General features: G+C 33.4%; 2 protein-coding genes across 2 annotated transcripts in view; one reads left to right on the top strand and one right to left on the bottom strand.

The window, feature by feature from the left end:
• Positions 1 to 23,144, top strand: part of Arl4 (ADP ribosylation factor-like 4) — a 41,857-nt gene extending 18,713 nt beyond the window's left edge. The window contains exons 2-4 of the mRNA XM_013316975.1: positions 575 to 594; positions 18,098 to 18,146; positions 20,883 to 23,144. Of these exons, the coding sequence (XP_013172429.1) occupies positions 20,948 to 21,577 (630 nt within the window). The 5' untranslated portion in view covers positions 575 to 594; positions 18,098 to 18,146; positions 20,883 to 20,947 and the 3' untranslated portion in view covers positions 21,578 to 23,144. The remainder of the gene's footprint in view (positions 1 to 574; positions 595 to 18,097; positions 18,147 to 20,882) is intronic.
• A 147-nt stretch (positions 23,145 to 23,291) lies between these two features.
• On the bottom strand, positions 23,292 to 25,050 carry LOC106121344 (uncharacterized). The gene has a single exon (XM_013316974.1). It carries the CDS (start codon positions 25,004 to 25,006, stop codon positions 23,402 to 23,404), a length of 1,605 nt encoding a protein of 534 aa, XP_013172428.1. The 5' UTR covers positions 25,007 to 25,050; the 3' UTR covers positions 23,292 to 23,401.
• Positions 25,051 to 25,064: the final 14 nt, after the last annotated feature.

The raw sequence follows: 25,064 nt of genomic DNA on the forward strand, positions 1-25,064 counted from the left end.
TATATACATATACATACATACATACATTGATACATATACAAATGTAATGTATATAATACAATTTTAAATAAAATTATAACAACTGTGTTGTGTTGTGTATAAATGTGAATGTTTGGGTGGACGGATGGATGGATGTATGTTTGTTTGAAGGTATCTCCTGAACGGCTGAACGGATCTCGATGAAATTTGGCATAGAAATAGACCATAGTCTGGAAGAATACATAGGCTACTAATTATGTTTTATTCAAACTCCGCGCGGACGGATTCGTGGGCGACAACTAGTCTCTAATAAACTGAATTTATATACTACTGTGTATACTAACTGCATATATTTACTGTGTTTGTGAACACTTGACACGCTGCCAATCTCTCAAAGACAGTAACGAAATATTCTTTTTATAACCTCATTAAATTATTTTTAGATAATTTTTGTGATGGAAAATTAAAGACTTAGATTATCACTTTTTATGACAGCCACAAAGCTTTATAGGAACAGCAAGCTTTCAAGGTCACATCCAAACTAAACGTTCAGCCATCTATAAATATGTATATTTATTTTCTTTTTTTGTTTCAGAAACCTAAGGTGTTTAACTGGTAAGTGTCAATGGCAGGACAGTGAAAATACTACAAAAATTGTACTTTTTATCACCTTATATTGAATGCAAATTTAGTTATTGACCCATATCCTACACCAATGAGGCGCAAAGCTGCGCTAGTATAATTAGTGTAGGGGCTGCGCTATTGTAACTGCCTACATTGTGTACGTACATATTGACATATAGATTGTAGTTTACACGAAAATACTGTGTTTTTAGTTTATTTTTATAAAAAAAAATATTGAAAAAGTGGAAATAAATTCTTCGCTCGATACACACCTACATTTTGAAAGTACGAATCGAATTCGAATAACTCTTATAGAGCTCGTTTAGGTCAAAACATACTTAAAGAGTGGACATCAATATTTAATTTATTTAACTTACTCCTAAATACGCTAAATAAAGATTTAGTAACACGTTAAGTTATGATTATACATGTCTTTATTTATTATTTTTTAGGTGGAGATATATTGATATGATTTCAAGTCACAAACTTTATTATATTCAATAAAGCAATAACTATTCCCATACCGGCACATAACAGCCGTGTGTATCAGCCATACAAAGGGAGCGTGTGTGAACGTAGAGACGAAACGTTCACATGACATTATCCAACTTAAAAGACCTATAAAGCAACAAAGAGAGTCGATGTTCCATACAATGAAGCGAAGTCGGTTCTATTAGAGGGGGTCAATGTATACTGGTGGTACACGGGCGTACAGATTTGATGCACATGTGCATATAGGGTGAGAATACACCACCCCCGCTAAATGTAGAGTGCACATGCGACTCGGGGGAATGACTCTAGTTTCATTACTTCGCGTCCGGTACTCTGTCGCTTTTAAAATAATAATAAAACTTTATTAAGTTTTGCAAAATACATTATTACACATGTTTAAATGTGTATTTTGTGAAATATGATAGCTCATTTTATTTAGATCAGTAAAATTAAAATTTTTATTTAACTTATCACTATTATTTGATATTTTGTAATGCTGCAATTAACGTCATTTACAATGTATTGACGTTATTGGCTTTTCGATAACAATTAATCCGATATTAATAAACAATAAAATCAATAATCTTATTATCATTTGATATTATTATGATTCTCTAAAATAATTAAATATATCATACTAATATTATAAATGCGAATGTTTGGATGGTTGGATAGATGGATGTTTCTTTGAAGGTATCTCTAGAATTGATCCATAGATCTCGCTGAAATTTCGCTTATATGTAAAACATAGAAAAATGAATAGGTTAATACTAATTAAGTTTTTTTTTAATTTAACGCGGCAGGAATCGCGAGCGACAGCCAGTTTAGAATAAATGCCATGCCACTTCGAGGTCAGTATCCAAACATACGATGTTTCAAGTAAAATAAATGTCAAAGATTTGTTTGCGGTTGTATTATTAGCCGTATAACCATTTAACAAGCATGTTGGCTTCGCTCCAACGAAATGTTAATTAAGAAGTAATTGACTAATAAGATATACGTACAATTCCCGAAATCTTATAACATTATAATGATTATTACTAACTAGCTGTCGTCCGCGACTCCGTCGGCGCGTAATTAAAAAAAAAACATAATTAGCCTATGTGTTCTTACAGACTATGTTCTACATCTATGCCAAGTTTCAGCGAGATCCATTCAGCCGTTTATATTGGAAAAAGAAAAGGGCTGTTTTTAGGGTTTTCCCGGCAATTATTGGAATTTTCACCTTTTAAACCTCCACGAACATTTCAAGATCAAGATAAGACAAATCTGTTCAGCCGTTCTCGAGTTTTAGCGTGTCTAACGAACAGTAATTGAGTTTTATATATATTGATACATAACAAGTATTGTAATTGGTATGTTATAATAACTCTTCAATTGTTTAAACGAAGGCATGACGCGACAGACAATGTGTTTATGACCACAAGGGCTCGAAAATAGAGTGAGTCAAATATTGTTGTAACGCTCTATTAGACGAATATTTTATATCATTAACCACGCTATATTTTTATGAACAATCAAATTCGCTTAACCAATGCATTGTTTAAATAGTTAAATAACGTGCTATTAATAACAACAAAAGCGCAGTACCAAAACGTTGATAGAATGGCGTTACAAAGGGATTTAGAACAGTCTTAACTTCAGTGTCCGGGGTTCCTTAAAGATATAATCAAGATTTTTCTATTATCGTGAGGTGTAGTGATTGTAGATAACTTACTGTTGCGTTTGCTCCGCCCCTCAACATTAATAGGTTATGCGTTTATTGACGCCTTTATGTATACTCTACAATAAAAATACATACTTAAGAGCGTTTGAATCGCTTTGATGCTCATTTACTCCTCATTATGTCTTTCTCTACTTATAGCTCTATTCAAAATTACAGCACGGACTCTCGATTGCGAGTTATTTTTTTTTCTTTTAAATACTCTGTCTTGTACCTCCAATTATAGAGTATTTATAAACATTAAACGTGCTTAGTAACACCAGTCAGAAGTTTGTTTTTATGGTGTTAACAATAATGACGAAACTATGATAAAACATTTGTTTTTCTCACGATTGAACTAACGTTTTGCATTACGAAACACATCTACAATATTTTATGTGCTTAATTAACATAAACGTTAAGTAATTTATCATAGAATTATCATTTATTTCGTATGGAACTTATTTAAGTGTCGGGAAATAGCGATAGCGAGTAGCCGACAAACGGCGTATAGTATCGAGTCTGTCATCTTAATTTTATTACCGAAATTTGTATGAGGAGATAAAGTGCTCTTACTAGGTTCAAGCAAAATTTTACCCTACTGCGATGTATTTAGAATTCAAATTTGTTTCTGCATTGTATAAAGATTCGTAAGCTATTCGTGTTGAATGCAATAAAGGAGAACAGAGTATACGTAATCATAATAGATGACGACAACTAGATTCCCTAGATATACCGCCACGAGCAACACAGTAAACCGCTTGAGTTATTTCGAATTTGCATTTGTTACTATGGCAACCGAAAACAAAACAGAACCTTCGCAGCATACAACTGAATAAATTACGACTAGATATGTACCTTTACGATGAATATAGACAAAGGATCAAATAATAATTCTGATTCTTAGTAGGTACTACAAACGTACTTACGAAAGAAGTTATCCTGATATAAACAATGCAACAATGTTTTTAAATGTTTTATTTTAAAATGTGCTGTAACAAAAGTAATTCGATCATTTCAAGCATTGTGGTTACGCAAACAATGAATCCGTATCTGGCATTGTGGAGTTTTTCCAAGCGGCTCGCTGCGGCCGCCTGTAATATACATGTTTTACATCTGAACATTGAAACTTTTTTATCATTTCAACCGAGAGCACTGTTTGCATTGTAGTCCCAACACTAATTTTTAAATTTCACTAAGCCAGACTGTCTGGTACTTTCATTATTTCAAATGAAATGTTAGAATTTATTTAATCATTTGCTTTGGCACCAAAGAAAATATAGTTTTCTTTTTTAGTTTAACTTATAAAATCACTATCTCTATACAAACATGTGTCGTTTCAACACAGAAGTAATAACGAAATAATACATTACTCATCGATGCAATAAAGCCAGTTGGGATGTCTCGTAAAAGTAGGTCGGATATTAGGGGACAGGAATGAGAGCGGCCAAGTGGGTCGCGGACCGCAGCTGCAACGCAGTAACCCGTCATCCGTCATCAAAATGAATTATTGATACGACACGTCACAACACAATACGGCATGTCGGAGCACGCGCCCCGTATACGTGCACGGAAAATTGGATGTTACAATACACGTGCGAACGACATAACGCATGACCGCGCTAAATCTAAATCAACTTACGAAGAATGTGACCATATAGTTCGTAAGTACACCCCAAGAATATCAATCTACCACCCAAGAATACTTCTCTATTTGTATCACAAAGGAATTGGGTACAAGCACTTTATGAGCGAAAGTAATCAATTGAACTGGTACCGAATATTTTTACACGATACGTTGCGAATTATCATAGAAAAGTTATATTATGACCAATATAACACAATACAATGTTTATTGGTAATGTTTAAATAACAGGTCAAAGAACGTTTTACAAAAAAAAAATTCGCTAAAAAAATTCTTCATACAATCCAGAGCCCTGTCGACAAGCTGATTTCAATCTATTTTTGAATGATGTGAGGCTGAGCGCCGCTGTGACGTGGTCCGGCAGCCGGTTGTAGCTGCAGGCCCCATGACGCGCGTCTAATTATTATTATTATTTCACTACTTATCAAGTAAATATCAATGAGAAATTTAAAACTACGGCAAGGCAAAAAATTACGATCATTTCTTACTTTGCGGTTGATTTATGCTATTATATTAGAAGCTTTCACAAATCACTTATGTTAATATTTGTAAGAATATTACTAAGCATTTTCTTATAATGTGTTAGAAAACGTAAAGTCGGAAATTACGATCATGCTACCGTCAGATACAAAGAAACAACTGCAACTCATGCGCATAATCAATCATAACGTAAAGTCATTCTTAACAATTGCATGTAACAAAACTTTCTCGCTACATAACCGATCAAGTTCTTATACACAAGTTACCTAATAAGAAGCTAACAGTGTATTAAATCAAATTAAATTGTATTTTAACTTAAAATTACATGTCCTGTTCACCCATAACTTTCGTTCTTTCTCGTTTTATACTATACTATTTTTCCTTTTTCTCCAAAAAAATAGTCGAAAACTAACACGTTCTATGGCACTACTATTTTTACGCATGAAATTCAATTCGTTTGAATAGTCGGTAGCACTGTAAGTGTTAAACAGCTTCGTTGTAGATCAACTGGTGCTATTTAACAATGTCATATTTTCGTAATATCTGATAAGCGTAAAGCAATCATATTGCTTGCAAAATTATGTTGTTCAAACAAATTGCGTGGTTAATCAAACTTGATAACATCATATGTAGGTTATCGATAAGAGACCTTGTACATAATGTGGTGGATACAAGAACAGTTACATAGCTATTAGCTGCGCAGAAAGTTAGCCAGTAACTTCCTCTCCCCCTAACATCGCGCGTCTGATCAGCACTGTCAGTTGACGTGTGACGTTATGAGGCTATCGGCAAAGCTGCGCACGAGTAATGTAAACAAGAAAGGGTATTGAATGCATTGACGTTTCTATGAAACAATGCATTGATCTGAATTATTTTAGTAACTTTGGACTTATTGACTTTGAAACTTCAAACATTAACAACATGCTTAAACGCTTTATCCAAAAACGTAAATATGATTGGTAACTTTGAAATTTTTAAATAACTTGAATAACATCCACTTTTATTAGGTAACGTAATACAAAACAAAGGCTTATCTTATCATTGAACATGCGCAACGCGAGTAGATTATTGTGAACATGCAGTGCTATCGTTGTTCCCTTTACAAATACTCCGGTATAATAATGTAACTATGAATATTTTCTTGATAGAGTTAATGCAGTTTTTTCCTGTTTTTGATAAAAACTTTAAGAATATTTCTTACGTATGTCATATGCCTTTACTAATATCAGTAACTAGATATCGTCCAAGATTCTGTCCACGCGAAATTAAAAATAAACGTAATTATTAGTCAATTTGTTTTCCAGAATACGTTCTACATCTATGCCAAATATCAGCGAGATCCATGCAACCGTTCTGAACATACCTTCTGTTGCCGATAGATACGGAACCTTTTTACACGTTTTTTAATCATAATTTTTATATTTTTGTATTTAGAACATATTATATTTTTTCTTTCTTTTTTATCACTATTATTTATACAGTCTTATTCAGAATAATTTCATAGTATCAAAAACCCATATCGTTGATTAATATGAGAAATATTCACTAAAGGGCTACATTTAAAAGCGTCAGCGATAGTAATGACAGTAATAGGAAATAATATAATTCTATCAAGCAACAAGGTTATCGCTACTGTCTGAGTAGCAGCAGTAACCAAAATGATAACGTTCCAAGTTGTTGACCAAGAAATATAAGTACTAGTATGATAAGAAGATGCACACAACGACGTACTGTTACAAATATTATGACTTACACGTTCCATATAAAAGTAAGACGCAGTTAATAGACTTTATAATCAAAATTTAAAATTTAATTCACTCGAAACGTTGAAGTCTTTGTACCATATTAATGTGTAAATTGTAAAAAAATCTGGCCTATTCTTTTGGCTTAGCCAAATTGTAAATGCGCGTTATCATTTTATGATTACGATTTCTAGTAGTTCCGTGAAAAAATTAAAAAAATGCTCCGTATTTCCTGCTTATTACGTACCAAATTGTCGAAACAATTCATTTCATTGTGCAAAAAGTCTTGTATATGCCAATGCCATTGTTGTTAGGCATTTAAAACACATAATCTAATATACAACAGGTGTTTCAAACCAACTTAATAACAAACTCCTTTGATAGTTTCCCGCTGAATTAAAATGTATGTTTATTTAGAAATAAGACAAGATCAGTCGATGGAGATGTCTACCAGAAATATAACTTATTGTTCACATAAATATTAAGAAGCTGTTCGCTTTTTGTTCACATTATTTTTACGGTCACCTTTAGGTACAGTTTGTAAACTGGAGCTTGATAATGACGTAATGAGCATCGCTAACAACCCATATTCAGGTCGCGAATTACACGCAAAACTCAGAGATAGCTTATCTGATTTAGGAGCCGGTGTTTTATTTACAGCAATTTTATAATTAGCAATAAGGAAATAGTAGCTTCCTTCCGTTTCGTTCCACAACAAAGACATTTCCCGGTAGCAGATAAAAATAAAATCCACGCTAGAATTGTTTCAACGCTGTGTGCTTGTATTGTGACATGAAATGATTTTAGAATAAACAAATTATTATCAAACGTTGAATAAAAAGTAGATGAATAAATCATAGGATAAAATGTACTGATAGAGAGCTGAATTTAATTATATTGATTGAATTGCTGACCTATCTGCGAAGTAATAAAAATGCTTTTCCATTTAATTTAGTCAACGCTAAATGAAATCTGTAGCATCTCTTGACGCCTGAGAGATTGTTGTAGACACGTTGACCTATTTTCAAAACATCTTATAATTATGGCGTTTTATTTAAAAACTAAGTTTTATGAAATTATTTTTGTTATTAATTATATTTATTGTTGTAGAGTAAATTAAAACACAATTCCATACAAGACCCAAATTGTTCAACCCATTTCAATTTGACAACGGTTCGAGACAAAATTCACTTTTCCTTTATAAGTTTACGTTGTAGATTACAATGTTACGACCACAGCTGTGTCAATTACAGTAAAAATGAACTTCAAACGCAATAGTTTCTGTACAGCGTTAGGTAGATAATAATATTTATGAAGTCTAGAAATCTTTAATCAATAGACATCTTATATTAATAGAAATAATAAAGAGAAAAAACATTTAGAACCAAAAAAATATAAAACATATATAATACACGTAAAAATAATTGAAAGCTTAGACACAAATGGAAATAAAATCGTAATCTTCGGTGGGTTGAGATCCTATAGAAATGGCTTTCTGCAATCACAACAATCCATTTTATAAACATAAAAATTTTCAAACTTTCGTGAGACATTATACTAAACTGATATATAAACACGGCTAAACACGTATATTCGTCCGGTGGCGGCACCGAAATACCAGTACCACTCATCCTGATGAAGGGCCCCCGATGGGCTCGAAACTAGTCGGTGCCGCCACCGGACGAATATACGTGAGTGTTTAGCGGTGTTTATATATCAGTTTTGATATGTACATACTTTACTATATCTATAAAACACAGTAAATTTTATAAACTGTTAGAAGATAAGAGAATATTGTTTGTCGCAATTCTACCAAGCGGAGAGCGTCAAGGTACGGTGAACGCACCTGCGCAGTGTAATCAGACGTTATCCGTGCAATCGTACATCGACCTTGGGACTCTGTTTATTTTGAATGGCTACCAGTAACATTCGAAGGCTATTTCACTTCACGACTTCGTATTAATCAAGTGTTAGAATTTTTATACTATTATCTACAAGATAAGCTGCAGTCAGATAAAGTGATACGTCTATCCAAAAAAAAATAGCTAGATTTTAAAAGGCACATGACAAGAGCTGGTTACATCTTAGGCCAGATTTTTGTTAATAAATCTACCTATTAATTAAACGTGAACTGAAATTATCCTTTTCATAAGGAATACAAGGTAAAAATCATAAACAATGGGGTCGTAAGTTAATTCGTTGTTATTTCTTGATATAGTCCACGTTTTTTTAATGTGCATAAAAACTTAAAAATGATTATTACGTTAATAATATCAAAGGAGGCAACATCTAAAGGCCGCGCTAGTTCAATTAAAGCACTCTTCGCGTAATTGCGAATGCACAGAACTTGCTTAACAAGTTGCCAGACGGTCGTTAAAGTCTTTCGAAAATAAAGGTGCATGAGAATTATAAAGAGTTGATATTACCACCTTCGTGCAATTTCTCGTGGCGTTGACCTCAAATCGGGAACCTGCTCAGTTGCCGCGGGACATTTGCAAACAAGATTACACCTCGCAATAGAAACCGATGCACCGGCTTGTAATCGCACAAATCATATATCTTATGCATCACTTTCATAAACTTGTTTGGAATCTTATTAACCTACATTGGATCTGTCATTATCAAGTAAACAGTAAATTAGATCTCTCGTGTGCAATATTTTTCTCATTAAAATTCCAGAAGTTTCGAAAACTTTCAAAAGAGTTGTAGGGTTTGAGGAGAAGACAATTAAAAAGATTGTAACTTTTTTATCTCATATAAATAAATATTGTCATTGTAATACTCGGTAGTTATGTAACTTTCTAGTGCCAAAAGAATTTTATAAATTGATCCAGTTGTTTATGAATTTATTGATTGCATACACAAAAACAAATCTTCCATCTTTATGTATAGATTATGCGTAACGTAAATAAATACCCACTTTTAGAGCCTACATCAAAGCAAAACAATCCCAAAAATTATAACCACATATATTTCCTTCGTAAGTATCAAATAACGTACACGTAATAATTCTTACCTTTCCGTATACGTAGTATGGGATTGATTTTCTCGATACAGTTGCAATTAATCCGATATATACAATGATTTATTAATTGCATCGAATGACATATCGCTCGTATCCAATTACGTGCAGGTAACGAGAGAACCGCATCGACCTCCCGGTAACCCGGCTGACTAACGAGCCATGGTAGATTCAGTCGTGACAAAAGATTGATTGCTATATACGCAAAGGCCCGCACACAGAACACTTGTGTTGCCAGCAATCGATACTGTTCAGTGTTGCCTGTTTACAAACTTCTGAAAATTGTGTAAAATTTCGATATTTGTGCCCCATCTTATTGTAAGTATATGTCACCTTTTAAAACATAACGTAATAATTGCCAGTTTTAAAAATCTTATTTTTCTTTTAATTTATAAATTAATTAATCAGAGCAAACTTAGAAGTGGTCTTTCACGATAACATATAATTAAGTGATATTTCGAAAATTTTGTTTTATATCATTGGAGTGAATGTTAAAACGACGGCAACTTTCACTGATTATAGGTCCTTATATGCATATAAAAGATCGACGCCTGGCAAATAATTAAGATAATATTTCACCTACTTTTTTGGGTATTTGGTGTATAAATACTAAATTCAGAAATTCCTGAAAAGATCGCCCTTTCTACTATGTGATGATGCTATCGTATTTGGGACTGTTTTTACCTTTCTCGATCATCTAGTTTTATGCTATATCTAAACGTCAGTGTGACATCGACACGGTGACCCATCGCAACAGGTAATGTGGAACGGCACCAGAAGAACCGGTTCATTGAGTGCACGAACAGTTTCGAGCACAACACGGCCGAATATCTCTCCGATATTAAAACAAATAACCGACCACTATATCTCTTCACCGCAAGGAAACTAGTTTTCGTGTACATGACCTTGGCATTATTCATGAAACTATCGAAAGTCGATTTTTGAATGTAAACTCACGGACCACTTACGAGGATTTCGACATCTGATTTTTACGTTACTTTCTTAAATCCCTTTTTAATAGTTAATTTTAAATTTTATCAAATTCGATATTAATTGCAACTTGAACTAGGTGTATGGCAAATCTAAAAACCTCTCTACTGTCTATCCAGGTATCCGATATTTTTATCTTACGTATCCTTTTCCATAACTTTGCGTTATGGAATCTCCGAATGCTTGCTCCGGTTTGTAAAACAACGTAGTCTGATTTCACAAATACCATCACTATAAAATCGAAATTGATTTCCGTATCGCAACACGTGCAATAATATCGCATTTATTGCATCTGTTTTATGCCAGATAAATGGGGCTCTTGTGCTGGCCACATCGTCTGTAATCGCCGCGGCGGTCAAACGCTATATTCTGTAATTGCCACGCAACTTCGAGACTAATCTGTTACACCCGACGGCAAATTACTAAATTTCTCTTTATACAACCCATTAACATATTTTATTGCATGCCTTGTCCTTATAGCAGGCGTTAATATACTTGGCAATTAAGTAGAAATAATCTAGATTAACTCACAGACACGTTAATTAAAATTCTCTAAATATAATTTATAGATGGATGAAAAGCTAGAGATAGGATTTAATAAAAAAAAATATTTAACAAAGTCTTTTATTTGTATGTGGAATCGTAACTATCGGGTTTTCTAAAATTAAAAAAAAAACTGGACCGGCCAGTCCAGACTTTTCAACCTGGACTGGTGTGCGAGTGGAAAGCGAAATATAAACGAAATTGGCGTCTCGTCTGCGCGGCCTCAATCCGGCGCTAGGTCAGCACCGCTAACGGTGACATCGTCATGTTATTTATTGGCCGCGCCATCGCCCGCCATCGAGACAACACGCACCAAATACAAAGTTCGGTATTTATCGATGATATCACAATTATTAACGGCTCATTGTTCTTTGAATATTGTTTGTTAACCGAGTAACCAAAGGTACAGTTCTGTATCCCTAGTACACAAGGTTCTACGTCCTAGGACAAGTTTTCTTTAAACTTTTAACAAATTAATTGCATTTGAATAAGTACTATTTCACAAATGTTTTTCGACTAAAGGTCAGATTATAGAAGTGTAGTATTATGTATTGTACATTTCCACTATTTTAAACAATGTGATAAGATTGAAAGATTTTATTTTGTATTTAACTAAAGGATTAGATTCAATGCTTTTAAGCTATACAAGTAAACACGCGTTCAAATACTACAAGAACTTGTTTTTAAATTAATATCTATCTATTAATCGTAAAGCATACTTATCAGCTTTTACCACCATAGCGTTAACTCCTGTCGTAACAATCTGCATTCAACCGGTTACAACTGGCAAGGTCTGGACTGGGATGATTAATTTACAACTTCATTACTGGAAAGTCCCGAGTGCATGTATCCAAAGATTGCCATCGTGTTATTCCCTTACGAACACTTTATTAGAATACTGGCATGAGAAGCTATTTAAAAAGATAAATATCTTAATTACCTTTATATTTTCTATTTGTGGATACATACTGTAAACTCATATTTGATATAATTTTCCAGTAATCAATTAAGCGTTTACAGCAACGTGTTTGTTATTTTTTATGTTCGGTCATGTCGTTGTGTTTATTTTGTGTTACGCAAGCGACAGTTAATAGAAGACGAGTGAGTGCTTTTGATGTAACTTCAAAATTTAGAGGAATTAGAACATTACAAATGGTTGTGGTATAATTTAAACTAAATTACCTTATGTTTACATCAGTATACGAATTTAAAAATATCAAATCAACTAACTTTAATTATTATATTAGTGGAATAAACGGAATATTCCATCGTTATGTGCAATTTATATTAGAATACGAAACGGTTTAATGATGTTTATCGGCCGCACACATTGCCAAGAATTTAATTGAGCGCTTAATGAAAGTTGGTGAGCATACATAAGTATACTGCATGCTACATGCATGTATGCTGTATTTATGCATGCTTGATCGATTCTTGCTGTCAGTTACTGTACTTGTTTTGTTTGCATACTTTACTTTTTTATACATTTACGATAAATTTTTTAAGGATGTAATTTAACTAATGTTGCCCAATGTTTCCTCTAATAAATATTTATCGGACAAAAGTAATTAATGACACATACTGGTTTCTTAAAATAACCGTTGGAATATATGTATATAATTTCTTAAAATATATTTTTTTCTGTCAGTAAGTTCATCGAGCAATAACGAGTGTTCCAATTTCAAAATAGTCTCAAACAAGTAATCAACTTTCCTTTCAAGACATACCTGAACAGTGCAAGTGAACTAACAGTAGTATTGAAACTAAGCAAATGTCCAAGCATGACAGATTCCCATTGGAATCTTCACACGACTTACACAACCTAAAGCGTTATATACACTTGCCTCACTAAATAACCTTCATTACATCGAAGTTCAAGATAACCGTAGATTGATGTTCACAAAAAGCCATTATGTGTACATTAGTCACGAAATACCACAACGCGGTGGAACTCACGCCTAACGCAGCGCCAGCGAAATGAGTTCAATGGACACACAATAATACCAACAAATGCTTCTTACTATGACTTTCATAACTAACAGTCAAACTCATTATTCGATCCTGAAGATAGATCCGTTTATTTCAATTGTTTATTGAACGCCCTTTAAACAATACCCATGGCCATGTTTTTCAAGGACTATTGCAATCTGTAGGTTTTTTAATCCATTAATATTTCAATTAAAAATAACAGAAATAAGTAAAAATGGGATCAGTTATTGATTTCGACCGATAATAATAAAGCCGTGTTGGGTTGAAGAGGTTAGTTTTAGAGTTTCATTTTTTTGTTTTTCAAACTACATAAATATATATAAAATTAATAACTAAATTAAAATTAAATAGTGAAACATAAATAAAATAGCATATAGAGAAGCGAGAACAGTACCTGGCAGCTTCCCTTCACAGGGCATCATTATCCTTTGTGCAGTTAAGCTGGGCCCCGGTAACTAGCGGCACACTCGCCTGTAAACTGCTTCATAAAGACTCTTTTCATTTCAAAAGAAAACTTTGAAACGCTTTTAAAAACAACCATTCTTTTTTATGAAAACATTATGTCGCAAATGTAATACTTTAATGGCCAGCATTTTATATTAAATCTGTATTGTTATAAACTAAAAGTTCATACCGATCACAAAACATAAATCTATTACTGAGTACGGACATTACATCATCTTACTATCTAACTAATATTATAAATGCGAATATTTGGATGGATGGATGGATGTTTGTTTGAAGGTATCTCCAGAGCGGCTGAACGGACACCGATGAAATTTGGCACAGGTGTTGAACATAGTCCTAAACAACACAAATGCTACTAATTAAGTTTTTTTTCAATTCCGCGCTAGCGGTGTTAAATATGTCAAAATTTTATTCGTGTCACAATTATTGATATCGCAAAATAGAAACGGCAACAACAAATTGTTTGTTCAGTTAAAGGCACAAAGATCTTAATAATAACTCATACCACGGTATTGTATTTTTCCCACGCTTTTTGTGCCCATAAAGCTGAATACACATTACCATACAATACGTTAAAACACCTCGCTAAACGATACAAAATGCTTCCTTCTTTTAAACTAATTATAATTTCATTTTAACGAGAGTTTTAACATATTTTAAATTCATTTTGTAATTAAATCGTAATCCGATTTCTATGAAATAACCGCGGGATCTTGTGATTAGTTTTACCTTAATCGCTTTTACACTGCTTCAATTTGCAAAATGAATCTTGTGAAGATGAACGTCTAAGATAAATAATAACAAGTTCTATGAATACAGTCTATGTAATGAACAACGGGAGAAAACCCTAGGGATGGCCTTGGGTGTCCCTACATCAGCTGAGCCGGCCCGGCCACCTCTTGTCATATCTTTTTTTTTGTACCATAGTAATTTTTTTGTGTATTTTAATTTATAAACGTTTATTCTAATGTATAGTAATCAATCCCTTACCGAGTATACCACTGACAGTTTTCAAATAATAACGGAAGAAATTTCATAGTGAAGCTTCTACTAAATCTAAACCAAGGATCTACTTAGAAAAAAAAACTTAACACTTGCCTGGCTTTGTTTACCACTTTGCTTATGTTACTAAAAAAACTCTCATAGGATTTGTGTAATTATCAAGTTTCTAAGTTTCACACAATTGCACAAAGGCGTTACATTCGTACGCGAACCGAGACTGACGTATGCTGTAATCGCAATTTGCACCACAACTATGAGCTCACACAATCCAAAATTCCATGGTACATCACTGGATTTCGGCTCGGACTTAGGAACTTAGCAGACGAAATAAACAACTCGCTAAAAGTCAATTGGTCGCTAAGGGAGACAAGATTTGCAGAGATATCAGACGATTGTTTTTTTTATATATTCTTCATGCTCGATACTTTACATCCTGGCCGAAAATGAAATGGAAACCGTTAACCGCTACACGCTCATTACTACGGTTAACATGTTATTTAAATGTCTCCGTTATAGTTATTCAGTTTTGAATGCGTGGCCTCAATACGAATTAGGTCTTTTTAGTATACGAACGTTCGCCTAACTAACCGTGCATTTAAATTGCAAGAAAATTTTCTTGGAACAATAATCTTTACCTGAAATAAGGAGTTAAGTATGTAAGAAATTGTGGTTTAAGGTACTCTTATTTATCCAAGACAAAGATATAGAAATAAACTCCAATTTCCGACATAGATTTTACGTGGGTCACTAAAATCACCGAGTATATGCGTGATATCAGCACCGCTATGATTTGTTCAAGCAATTGAAGTCAATACTAGTGATCCCGTAAATAACACATGTACAAAGTATGTCTGTACGTTGCGTGGCATTCGGCATGGCGTGGCGGTCAGACATCGATGTCTGCTGCGGTCAGTCGAGTGTAGAGCTCGGGACCGGATTGCTTCCGATTTTCTAATTCTATAAATATACTTTGCATCTGGACTACGAAGTGCATACTTTTTGTCCGACATAGATAGAAAATTATGTATATAAAAGCCTAAATTAGTTATATGTAATGGTAAATAAATAGTTATGTAGAAGTGCATTAGTTATTACTAGTCAATTCATGTAATTGAGTTGTGTTGACTGTACTTTGAGTAAAATAAATAGGTCGACGTATTATTTACACGTAGCTCGAAATTGAAGCAAAGTATCAAGAATCATAACTTAATTTTTATTCAACATTTCCAATACGTCATACGTAATGAGAGTCATGCTGTCTTGTCCCAATGTGATTTATTTATGCGTTCCCAGGACGTTACATCTGTTATTTGACAGGATGCAGCTTTGACAGGTGTCACGTGAATTACGCGTGCGTGACCCTTGGCGCATTAACACAAGATGTTTTGCAAACAGCCCGACGATCATACAAAAACTGCTTGTATCAAGTAAATCATTATACTCACAGACCTTTAAGAGAGAAAGGAACTTGTAGAAAAAATATAACATGTGTTCGTTTATTGGAAGGGAATCCATAATAACTTTTTGTTTATTTTTAAAGGGATGGTGACTTTATTTACGTTGAAAAATATGAAGAAAGTGATACAAAATATTAACGAATAAAAGCTTTTAGTTTCTAAACTTTTCTTTAAATTTTCTTCATCATAGTAATACAATAGTAATTTGTTTAGGAAAATTGCAAGAAAACAAAACATTTAGCAAAATGCAGTATTATTTTGGCTAACAATATGGTATTCACTAACAGCAGAGTAATAAAGTATAGTTTACCCGCAGAAAAGTTTCTCCGTTCGCCAAGTTACGTGTTTAGTGGTTATTGGAAAACGTCAATTTTCACTTTCCGACTTCATAGATATATTAGTTACGCCAGTCGGCTTTCACGTATTGCAATCACTTTTAAAATCAACGATACTCATCCAATGATCATGCAATTATGCATTAGCTTATTAAACCGAGGCTTAACATCACTCTTTTACTCACTTTATGCCAATATAAAATAGACATAGGTTGAAAACATGCATGCATTTAAAAATAGACGTTCAATGTTTTTAAAAAATCATTTAAGCTAAAATAGTAAAAAAAAATTGCAATCATTGATTTAAAATTTAAATTGAAAAAAAAAGCATAACGTCAACCCTATTCATAATACAAACTACTCTAGACATTGAGTTACGGTTACCGCGGACTGAAGTTATTTAAGTCGCTTTTATGTGGACCTCAAAATAAACTAGCTTCGTCTACGAACCTGTTTGCTTATTTCAATTCTCGCAAACACAAAAAAAACTTTCAAGGCCTAGAAAGCAATTAAAGAAAACATTCTCATCAAAGCTTTGATTAGAATAGTTTTTTTTTTAAACAAATCGCGTTTTCTTCGTTTCATATCAAATTGAACAAGAACACAGTCAAAACAAATAAATGTCTGAGCATCTTTTGCTACTTTATGTTTTACTTGTATATTTTCCTTGCTATGACTGGACTAATTCGTGATCGACTAGCTAGCCACCTCTGATTTAAATATTTGCTTCAAGCTAAACACGCGCTAGCCGCGGAGTAACCAAAAATAGAGCCCATACAATTATCGTTTGCTTGAAATAAAAGACAAGAGAGCAGCGCAAATACGTTTAACTTTATCGTCTTAAAAATTTAAAAGGTCACCTGCCAGTACTGCGGCCTTACATTTGCTTTCCAATTTATTATATCGTGTTTACATTTACAGAATTTTAAACCATTATTAGAATACAAAAACTAAAGCAACCTTCCTTTAGCCAGGCCCATTAAAGGAACAAGGCGGTTTTGTCCGTGTTCATTAGAAGCGAGGCGCGGAAGCGGCGGAAATTGCACACCGCCATCATCCGCACAGATCCTATTCAAACGTCAATGCGTTTACATTCTTTTGAATCTTTAATATTGGCCAGTGTTCATTTTTCCTTTTAAACGTGATTTCATTTGAAAATGAGAAGAGATAGAGTGACGTAACAATTTTGAACTCTACGTATAGGGTGGCCATTAATATAAAACATACAGAAAAATAGAAATGCCATTTTTTACGGCCGCTCCCTCATTGATCAAAATACGTTGTGAAGATGACATTGTTAATATAGTATTTTCTGATTGTCATAAGATCCTTGTCGAACTATATAGACCGACAAAAATGTCTGATCCTGCTGGACCCTGTGGGCATAAGGCAAACTAAATTATTATATTATAGCTCACTAGCGCCCTCATGACAAGGTCAAAAAGTTACAGATGTTTTTTGTACGGTAGCTGTCATGATATGTTTTTATATTGTTGACAAAATTGTCAAATTGTCAGTGTCACTCGTCAACAAATAGTGGTTTACTTTGTATCATTATTTAAATTTACCAACTTAAATAGTTATTTAAGTTTTAATTTTATTAATTTTTGCATTTTGTCTGTTTCAGGGATTCCGAAGTCTGACGATTGTAAATCTTCGTAGCATCGTTTTTCTCTGTAAGTACATATTAATAATTTTAACTCACATACAATTGACTAGCTGGCGCCCGCGACTCCGTCCGCGAATAATGTGCTCTTCCAAGCTATGTTCTACCGGACATACCTTCAAACAAACATCCATCCATCTGCATTTATAATATTAATAAAAAGTAAGATTAGGACTGAGAAAATATTTCAAAGAATTTTAATGACTTCAAGACACTCAATTAATCGAAACATTCTTGTAATAAATCATAATAATTATAAATATGAAAGCCTCGTAACAGTACTTGTGCTCTAAACATAAAAATTAGGTAACCAAAAGCAAATAAAACTTCAAACAAAAATGAATATTTTTGATATACTCAGATGATACGATAATTTTGTGTATGTATTTTAGTCCGACATAATGTAAAAGTACTGAAGCAATAAATTATTCTTAACCACGATAGTTGTGAATCCAGACGTCCTGGTCAGGTGCAGATGTGCCGTTATCTCAGCTCTAAATTCGCAAGCACCTGCCCCAACTACTTTAGTACGGTATACGAATGAGCACTTACATCTATTTTAGTCCACCGTTATGTCTGTTGCGTTAGCGAATGCATCGCGTCAATTATAGAAAGCCTTGCACTGCGTCTCTTTTGGTAACCTAAATGCGATTGAAATATCATATATTCTTTTAGAATATTTTATTTCTGTCAAGTGTAAAAATTTAAATTCTTTCTCATTGCTGTTCTTTTTATCATAACATTTAATTTATATATAAGTGTTGAATACACTTTTAGTAGATTTAAAACGTAAAGCGGAACAGTAATTCAAGATTCTACCTAAATAATCATCTTAATGCATTCATTGCATTTGACAACATACAACCTCTTTACTTTTCAGTATTTAGTGAAAGTAAGACTTATTCTTTGATTTTCTGTATCACCAGTATCTTTTAATATATAGACGGAATGTAGTAATGTCTGATTTACAATTCTCAACGGAAACTGTGTACCGGGTTAAAGCCAAGTAAGGCTGGTCAGATTGATGGCACAAGTAGCCGATACGACGCCTGCACTTGCCAGTCGAATACCAGGTTGATTAGCGGCACACTCGCACATAACTGGACTAAGCGATCTATTAACTATCTATAATCGATAACAACATACGTCGACCGGAAATTTATTACGGTTTTCATTCGTGCTCTATTTGAATAGATTTTATTATATTCAAATGTATTTAAACTAATAAGATACGTCACCTATCATATACAATCTTACTAATATTATTATAAACGCGATTTTTTGGATGGATGGATGTTTGTTGGAAGGTATATCCAGAACACATAGGCGCTCGGTAAGTTATTTTTTAACTCCGCGTGGACGGAGTTGCGGGCGACAGTTAGTCATTTTATACAAATAACATGTTCAAGTATAATTTGTACAATACTCTTCCATTGTTTATTTCGTTAGTATTATTTTGATTCCATTATGTATTTAAAACTCGTAAAGTGATTATCAAAATAAGGAGAATTTAAAAAGTCATGTTGAAATAATATAAGAGAAAGTAAAGGGCCCAATGTTTTCGACTCCCTTGCTTTCTCTTGCGACGACCCATTAAGGGTGTGGCTGTAAGTCGCGGTCACTCTCGATGGACCATGATTACTGAAATACAAATCAATCAAAGATTTATTTCCACAGATAAAATTAACATATCGTAAAAAATAATATGACATTCGTCATATTAATGAAATATCAACGTTTTACTGTAAAATTAATGTAATACATACCCGCATCCTTGCTTATAAATCAAAATTAATTTAATTTAAACAAGTGTACTTATGCCTAATTCCAAGAAATAAAGAAAATGTAATTGACAGAGTATGTTTTATCTAATGAGGTTAATATTTAAAGATATTTAATTAAACTTTATTCGAAATAAAAAAATTTAAACAGATAAAGAGATAAAGAGATACAAAGGTTATATTAATTCTTTAATATAACCTTTGTATCTCATATTTCTTGTACGTTGTATTGAAACTCATATTCAATGTAATAAAATATCTGAAACATTAATCAGAAGGAATCGTGATACAAATGAAACATCAGCCGGCGGAGGTCAATGTCCTGTAATGACAAAAATAACAAGCGCACTGCTCTCGGTTTTAACCAAACGTTACCGACCTGCATCTCGAATGCAGTACAAAAACACTATTATATTAGTTTATATACAGATATTAAAAGCAATGAAGCTGTTATAAAATCTACCTTTTTACTATAGCGGCTTTGTTTATTTTCCACACGTCTTAAGTATAAAAATACATGTATATGTCTCCAGATAGTTATTGTGGGAATTTTTATGTCTATTTCTTATCCCAAATCAACGTTTCTATTAATTTTAAAGTTATTATAGAGCAAAAGCAAAAAAAAAAATCTTTGAAGATACATTATGTAGACATTGCCATGAGTGTACAGGTGGAAAATTATAAATGCAGGCGACGTCTTGTCTCGTCTGAGCGCTGAGCCCCACCGCGACTTTGTCTAGCTAGGGAATACTTTTCAAAATTACATACAATATAAAGTCTGAGCAATTCACAAAACTTGCCAAGTGCAAGTTTTCTTGCATATGTTTAATATCATTAAAACAAAGATACACAAGGATTATTAGGTACTATAACAAATTAATGAAGACATTCATGTCTCTTCCTTTTGATAATCTAAAGGTTTGTTAAATTTATTTGTTCTAAGTGAATGTTATTTGTGTTTTCAGGTGTTGGTGTGATGCTCGGGATGCTATTAGACGAGAGCGTCAGATAGCCGCCGCGGCAACACAGCATGGGTGCAAACATGGGCAAGAACTCGAGCCTGCTCGACGCACTGCCCTCAGCGCAGGGCACGCTGCACGTCGTCATGCTCGGCCTCGACTCCGCTGGCAAGACTACCGCGCTCTACCGCCTGAAGTTCGACCAGTACCTTAACACCGTCCCCACTATCGGTTTCAATTGTGAAAAAGTGAAAGGAACGATAGGCAAATCGAAAGGTGTTAATTTTCTCGTGTGGGACGTCGGTGGACAAGAAAAACTCAGGCCGCTTTGGAAATCATACACGCGATGTACGGACGGCATTATATTTGTATTGGACTCTGTCGACGTAGAGCGAATGGAGGAGGCGAAAATGGAACTCATTCGAACGGCGAAATCGCCAGATAACGCCGGGGTTCCGATACTCGTCCTTGCAAATAAACAGGACTTGCCCGGGGCGAAGGAACCCAGGGAACTGGAGAAGCTGCTGGGTCTGCACGAACTAGTGTCGTCGCCGCACGGGTCGCGCGACGCTCACGCGTGGCACGTGCAGCCCGCATGTGCCATCACGGGGGAAGGCCTCCACGAGGGACTTGAAGCATTGTATGAAATGATACTCAAGAGAAGAAAGTTAGCGAAGTTACAGAAGAAACGAGTCAGATAAACGACAAGCATAGACAATCAATAAGTACGGTTGACATGTTGTCAAATATCAGTGCGAGTTATAAGAACTATCGTAAAATCCCGCTACCGATGTTTATAAAGATGTCAGTAGTGAACAACGGATGAAACACCAAATATTGTTTTTACTATAGATGTAAAACGTCTTATGAAAATATTCCATCATAATGTTGCTCAAGTTGTATTGAACATTTTGAAGGAAACTAATATTTTGATAAAAATTAAAATTAACGGCTAGTCATTTTCTTTTGAAAATAGCTAGATAGATGATGGATAAAACAATAAAGGTTTTTAGTTGAATTTTACAAAACATTTGGCTTTACAAATGAATTGAATGAATGATGTAGTTTCCTGAACGGCATGTAATTAAGCATTGGAGTCATCATTTATTTCAGACCTGCTGCGTGGCTCACGATTGTGGGACCATTAGGTTAACAAGATATCATGTTATAATGTTTATGTATTTACGTGTTTTGCTTATTGTTTATAGTAATAGTTGTGTAGAACGTCTAGCGTTTTCAACCAACCTGTGTTCTAGTTGCTATGTATCTTTTTAACTGCATTGAGATATTTTTGTGTCAAATTTTGTTTCATATAATAATTGTTTCAATATGATCATATAGTCAAGGTGCAACCAATGACAACAAATATCCTTAACCATGTCTGTTATATACATAGTTTTGACTGCAAATATAAAGATTTGGTTTCAAGAAGCACAATATTTATTTGTACTAGTGAAATTATACGATATAGTTCACATATTATGTAATCGATATTAATACCCCCTTATAAAACATACATCCTATACAAGCTATTATTTACATATCATAATTAAATTTATTTACTTGAATACATAAAAGAGGCAAAGGTATTTGGCATAATTTTTGTCATTTGTTGTATAATTTGACATGTGTATTAAAGCTTGGTTTCCACTCCTAGAACATTCGAATTAAAACAAAATATATCGGTCATTCAACCTAAAAAACGTAACAATATTAGTATGAATGTATCAGCAGTGAAAATCAACGTTTATAACACCTAAATACAGACATTTAAAAAACGTCCATGTGTTAAGCTTATGCGTATGATCGTTTTAATAAAAATTGAAAAAGGAACCATATTTTAAAATAATTATTGCGCATGTCTTAATTTTAAACAGGCTATAAAAATCACATAAAAGCTTTAATTTTATTGGAAGAAATTTGCAAGAATTATGCCTTTGTTTTCTTATTTATTGAGAACGTTTTATTATTTATTTACTCATAGAGATATAGTGATAGATGTTAAGGTATATGTAATAATAAAAAGCTTTTACCAGAGTTTATGTTACTCACCTTGTAAATATGTAAATTGCATGTAGTTATTTGTCAATACCAAGAAACCAAACATTTATATTATGAACTAGGTTATGTACATTTTGTTAATAAAAAAAAGATATTGTTTAATTAAAAGCACACAAGAAGCAAGCAAAAATAAATTATTATATTGTTTTTTATATCATCATGAATGGTTTTGAAACTGATTCCCCGTAATAAATTCTGTTTTCAATATTTATTTTTCAAGTTATTCATTACCCTCACCTAACGTTAATATTCTGACTATTGAAAGTACCAAGTGTTTAGTATTAAAGTTCTTATTTAAAATATTAAAAATGGCATTGAATAGAGCATCTCTAATAATCTAATGTAGACTAAAAATGGTAAGTAACTTTTGCTAGTATTTCAAACATACAAACCCAGTTTTCCAGATACATTTTAAAATAGATATTAAAACCCTCAAAATAATGTTATACGTAAAACCTCAGTTACTATTCTTTACAATTTCGTCGTGGTTTCGAAGTTATTTTCGCCTGTTTGGTTGTTGTCATAGGTAAAACGGGAGGAGTAATTTTTGGTGGCAATCCATGCGCTCGAAGCAAGTTCCTCTCCAATAGATTGAAAAGTTTCAACTCTTTCGCTGCTTTAATAGCATTTCTAGCTTGTCTCCTTTCTGTTTCTAAACAAATATTTACCGCGCGATCAACAGTATCACTTCGCAGTGCATCTAATCGCTTCGAATAATCCAAGTAAAAAGCCTCCAAAGATTCCGCAACAGCTATCATATCTTTATTGATAGGTTTCTCTGCATAAACTTTCTCATAACAAAACTCGAGATGGAAAAACAACTTTAAAACATCTTTTGTTCCAACACTTTCATAAAATAAACCATGTAAAATTTTGAAAAATTTCTCTTCCAAAAATAAACATCTTTGTTCACTAAACTCTACAAGCTCTTTAAAATACGTTATTGTTTCAGACACTAGCACACTCTCTTCAGCAACGTTATCTTCTAAAAGTTTAATACTTTCGTTTAACATCTTCGTGTAAGGAGAAAAATGAGATACATGGGTGAAGTGATTCAGTTGTTGTTGTTCGATTCTTTCGAACACGTCCATTAAATCTTTAGGTTCAGTGAAATACAACGCCGGTTTAACAAACTTAGAACATTCTTTACGTAATTTTTCATAAATCACTGTAAAAGTATCTTCTTCGCTAGAAACTCCTAAGTCAAAACCCTTTGCCTCGATTTCTACTGATCTCGCAAAATCTCTGTTACCAGCTCTCCAGGACGGAGGTGATAAATAATATAAAAATCTTCCATACTTTTGCAGCAAACCGTACCTATAATCCAATCCAATAAGTTTAGAAGTAATAAAAAATGTTTCTCCAGCCAAATTCTCTAGCTCAGTTTTAATTTTATCAACTTCTGAAATTAATTTATCGCCTTGTTCCAACAACATCATAGACTTCCTGTAATCTTCCGAAATGAATTGGTCAAAATACTTCGCTTGATCTGTTACTTGACGTAAAGCATTGTTGTAGATTTCTAACTCCTTTTTCTGATTTAGCTCTATGTTCAAAGCGCAGTCTCTTACATGACCAACTTGCTGCTTTATATGTAGTTTTTTGTTAAAATTTATCTTCAAGGATTTGTACTGTGCACCCTGTTCATGTTTAAATATACGTCCGTTGATACAATTATAAAAATCTTCATCAACATCTAAAATGGTCTTTATTTTTTCAGTTGAAGCTTCAACATGTAATCGTTGCCGGTAATCAGTGCTTAGGATTTTATGTTTTTTATGAATAGGTATTGAAAATTGTTTCCTTTGTCTATGATAGTCTTGTATTTTTGAATAAAACTTATAAGAAAGTAAGGTGCAATCGTTTTTAAGTTGCAAAACAGGTAGTGGCTTATTTTCGGGTATGGCGTATACTTTCAAGGTTGCTTCTGACGGTTTCGATATTATTCGATTGTGTGTCCTTTTTGGAGTTACGGTTGAAAAGTTTTTGATTTTCTCCTTTTTTTCCTCCGTTGAAAATCTTCTTTGTTTAGATACGTTTATGATAACAGAATGTGTATCTTTATCCATTTTATAATGTTAAAAAATTAAATACGACATATACAATGTATTCAAATAACAAAATATG

The sequence above is a fragment of the Papilio xuthus genome, unplaced genomic scaffold, assembly GCF_000836235.2.
Source record: "Papilio xuthus unplaced genomic scaffold, Pxut_1.1 DF826945.1, whole genome shotgun sequence".
Taxonomy (NCBI): Eukaryota; Metazoa; Arthropoda; class Insecta; order Lepidoptera; family Papilionidae; genus Papilio; species Papilio xuthus.

Excerpts from the sequence above, each read along its gene's own strand:
- LOC106121344 (XM_013316974.1), bottom strand. The coding sequence starts at position 25,006 with ATGGATAAAGATACACATTCTGTTATCATAAACGTATCTAAACAAAGA.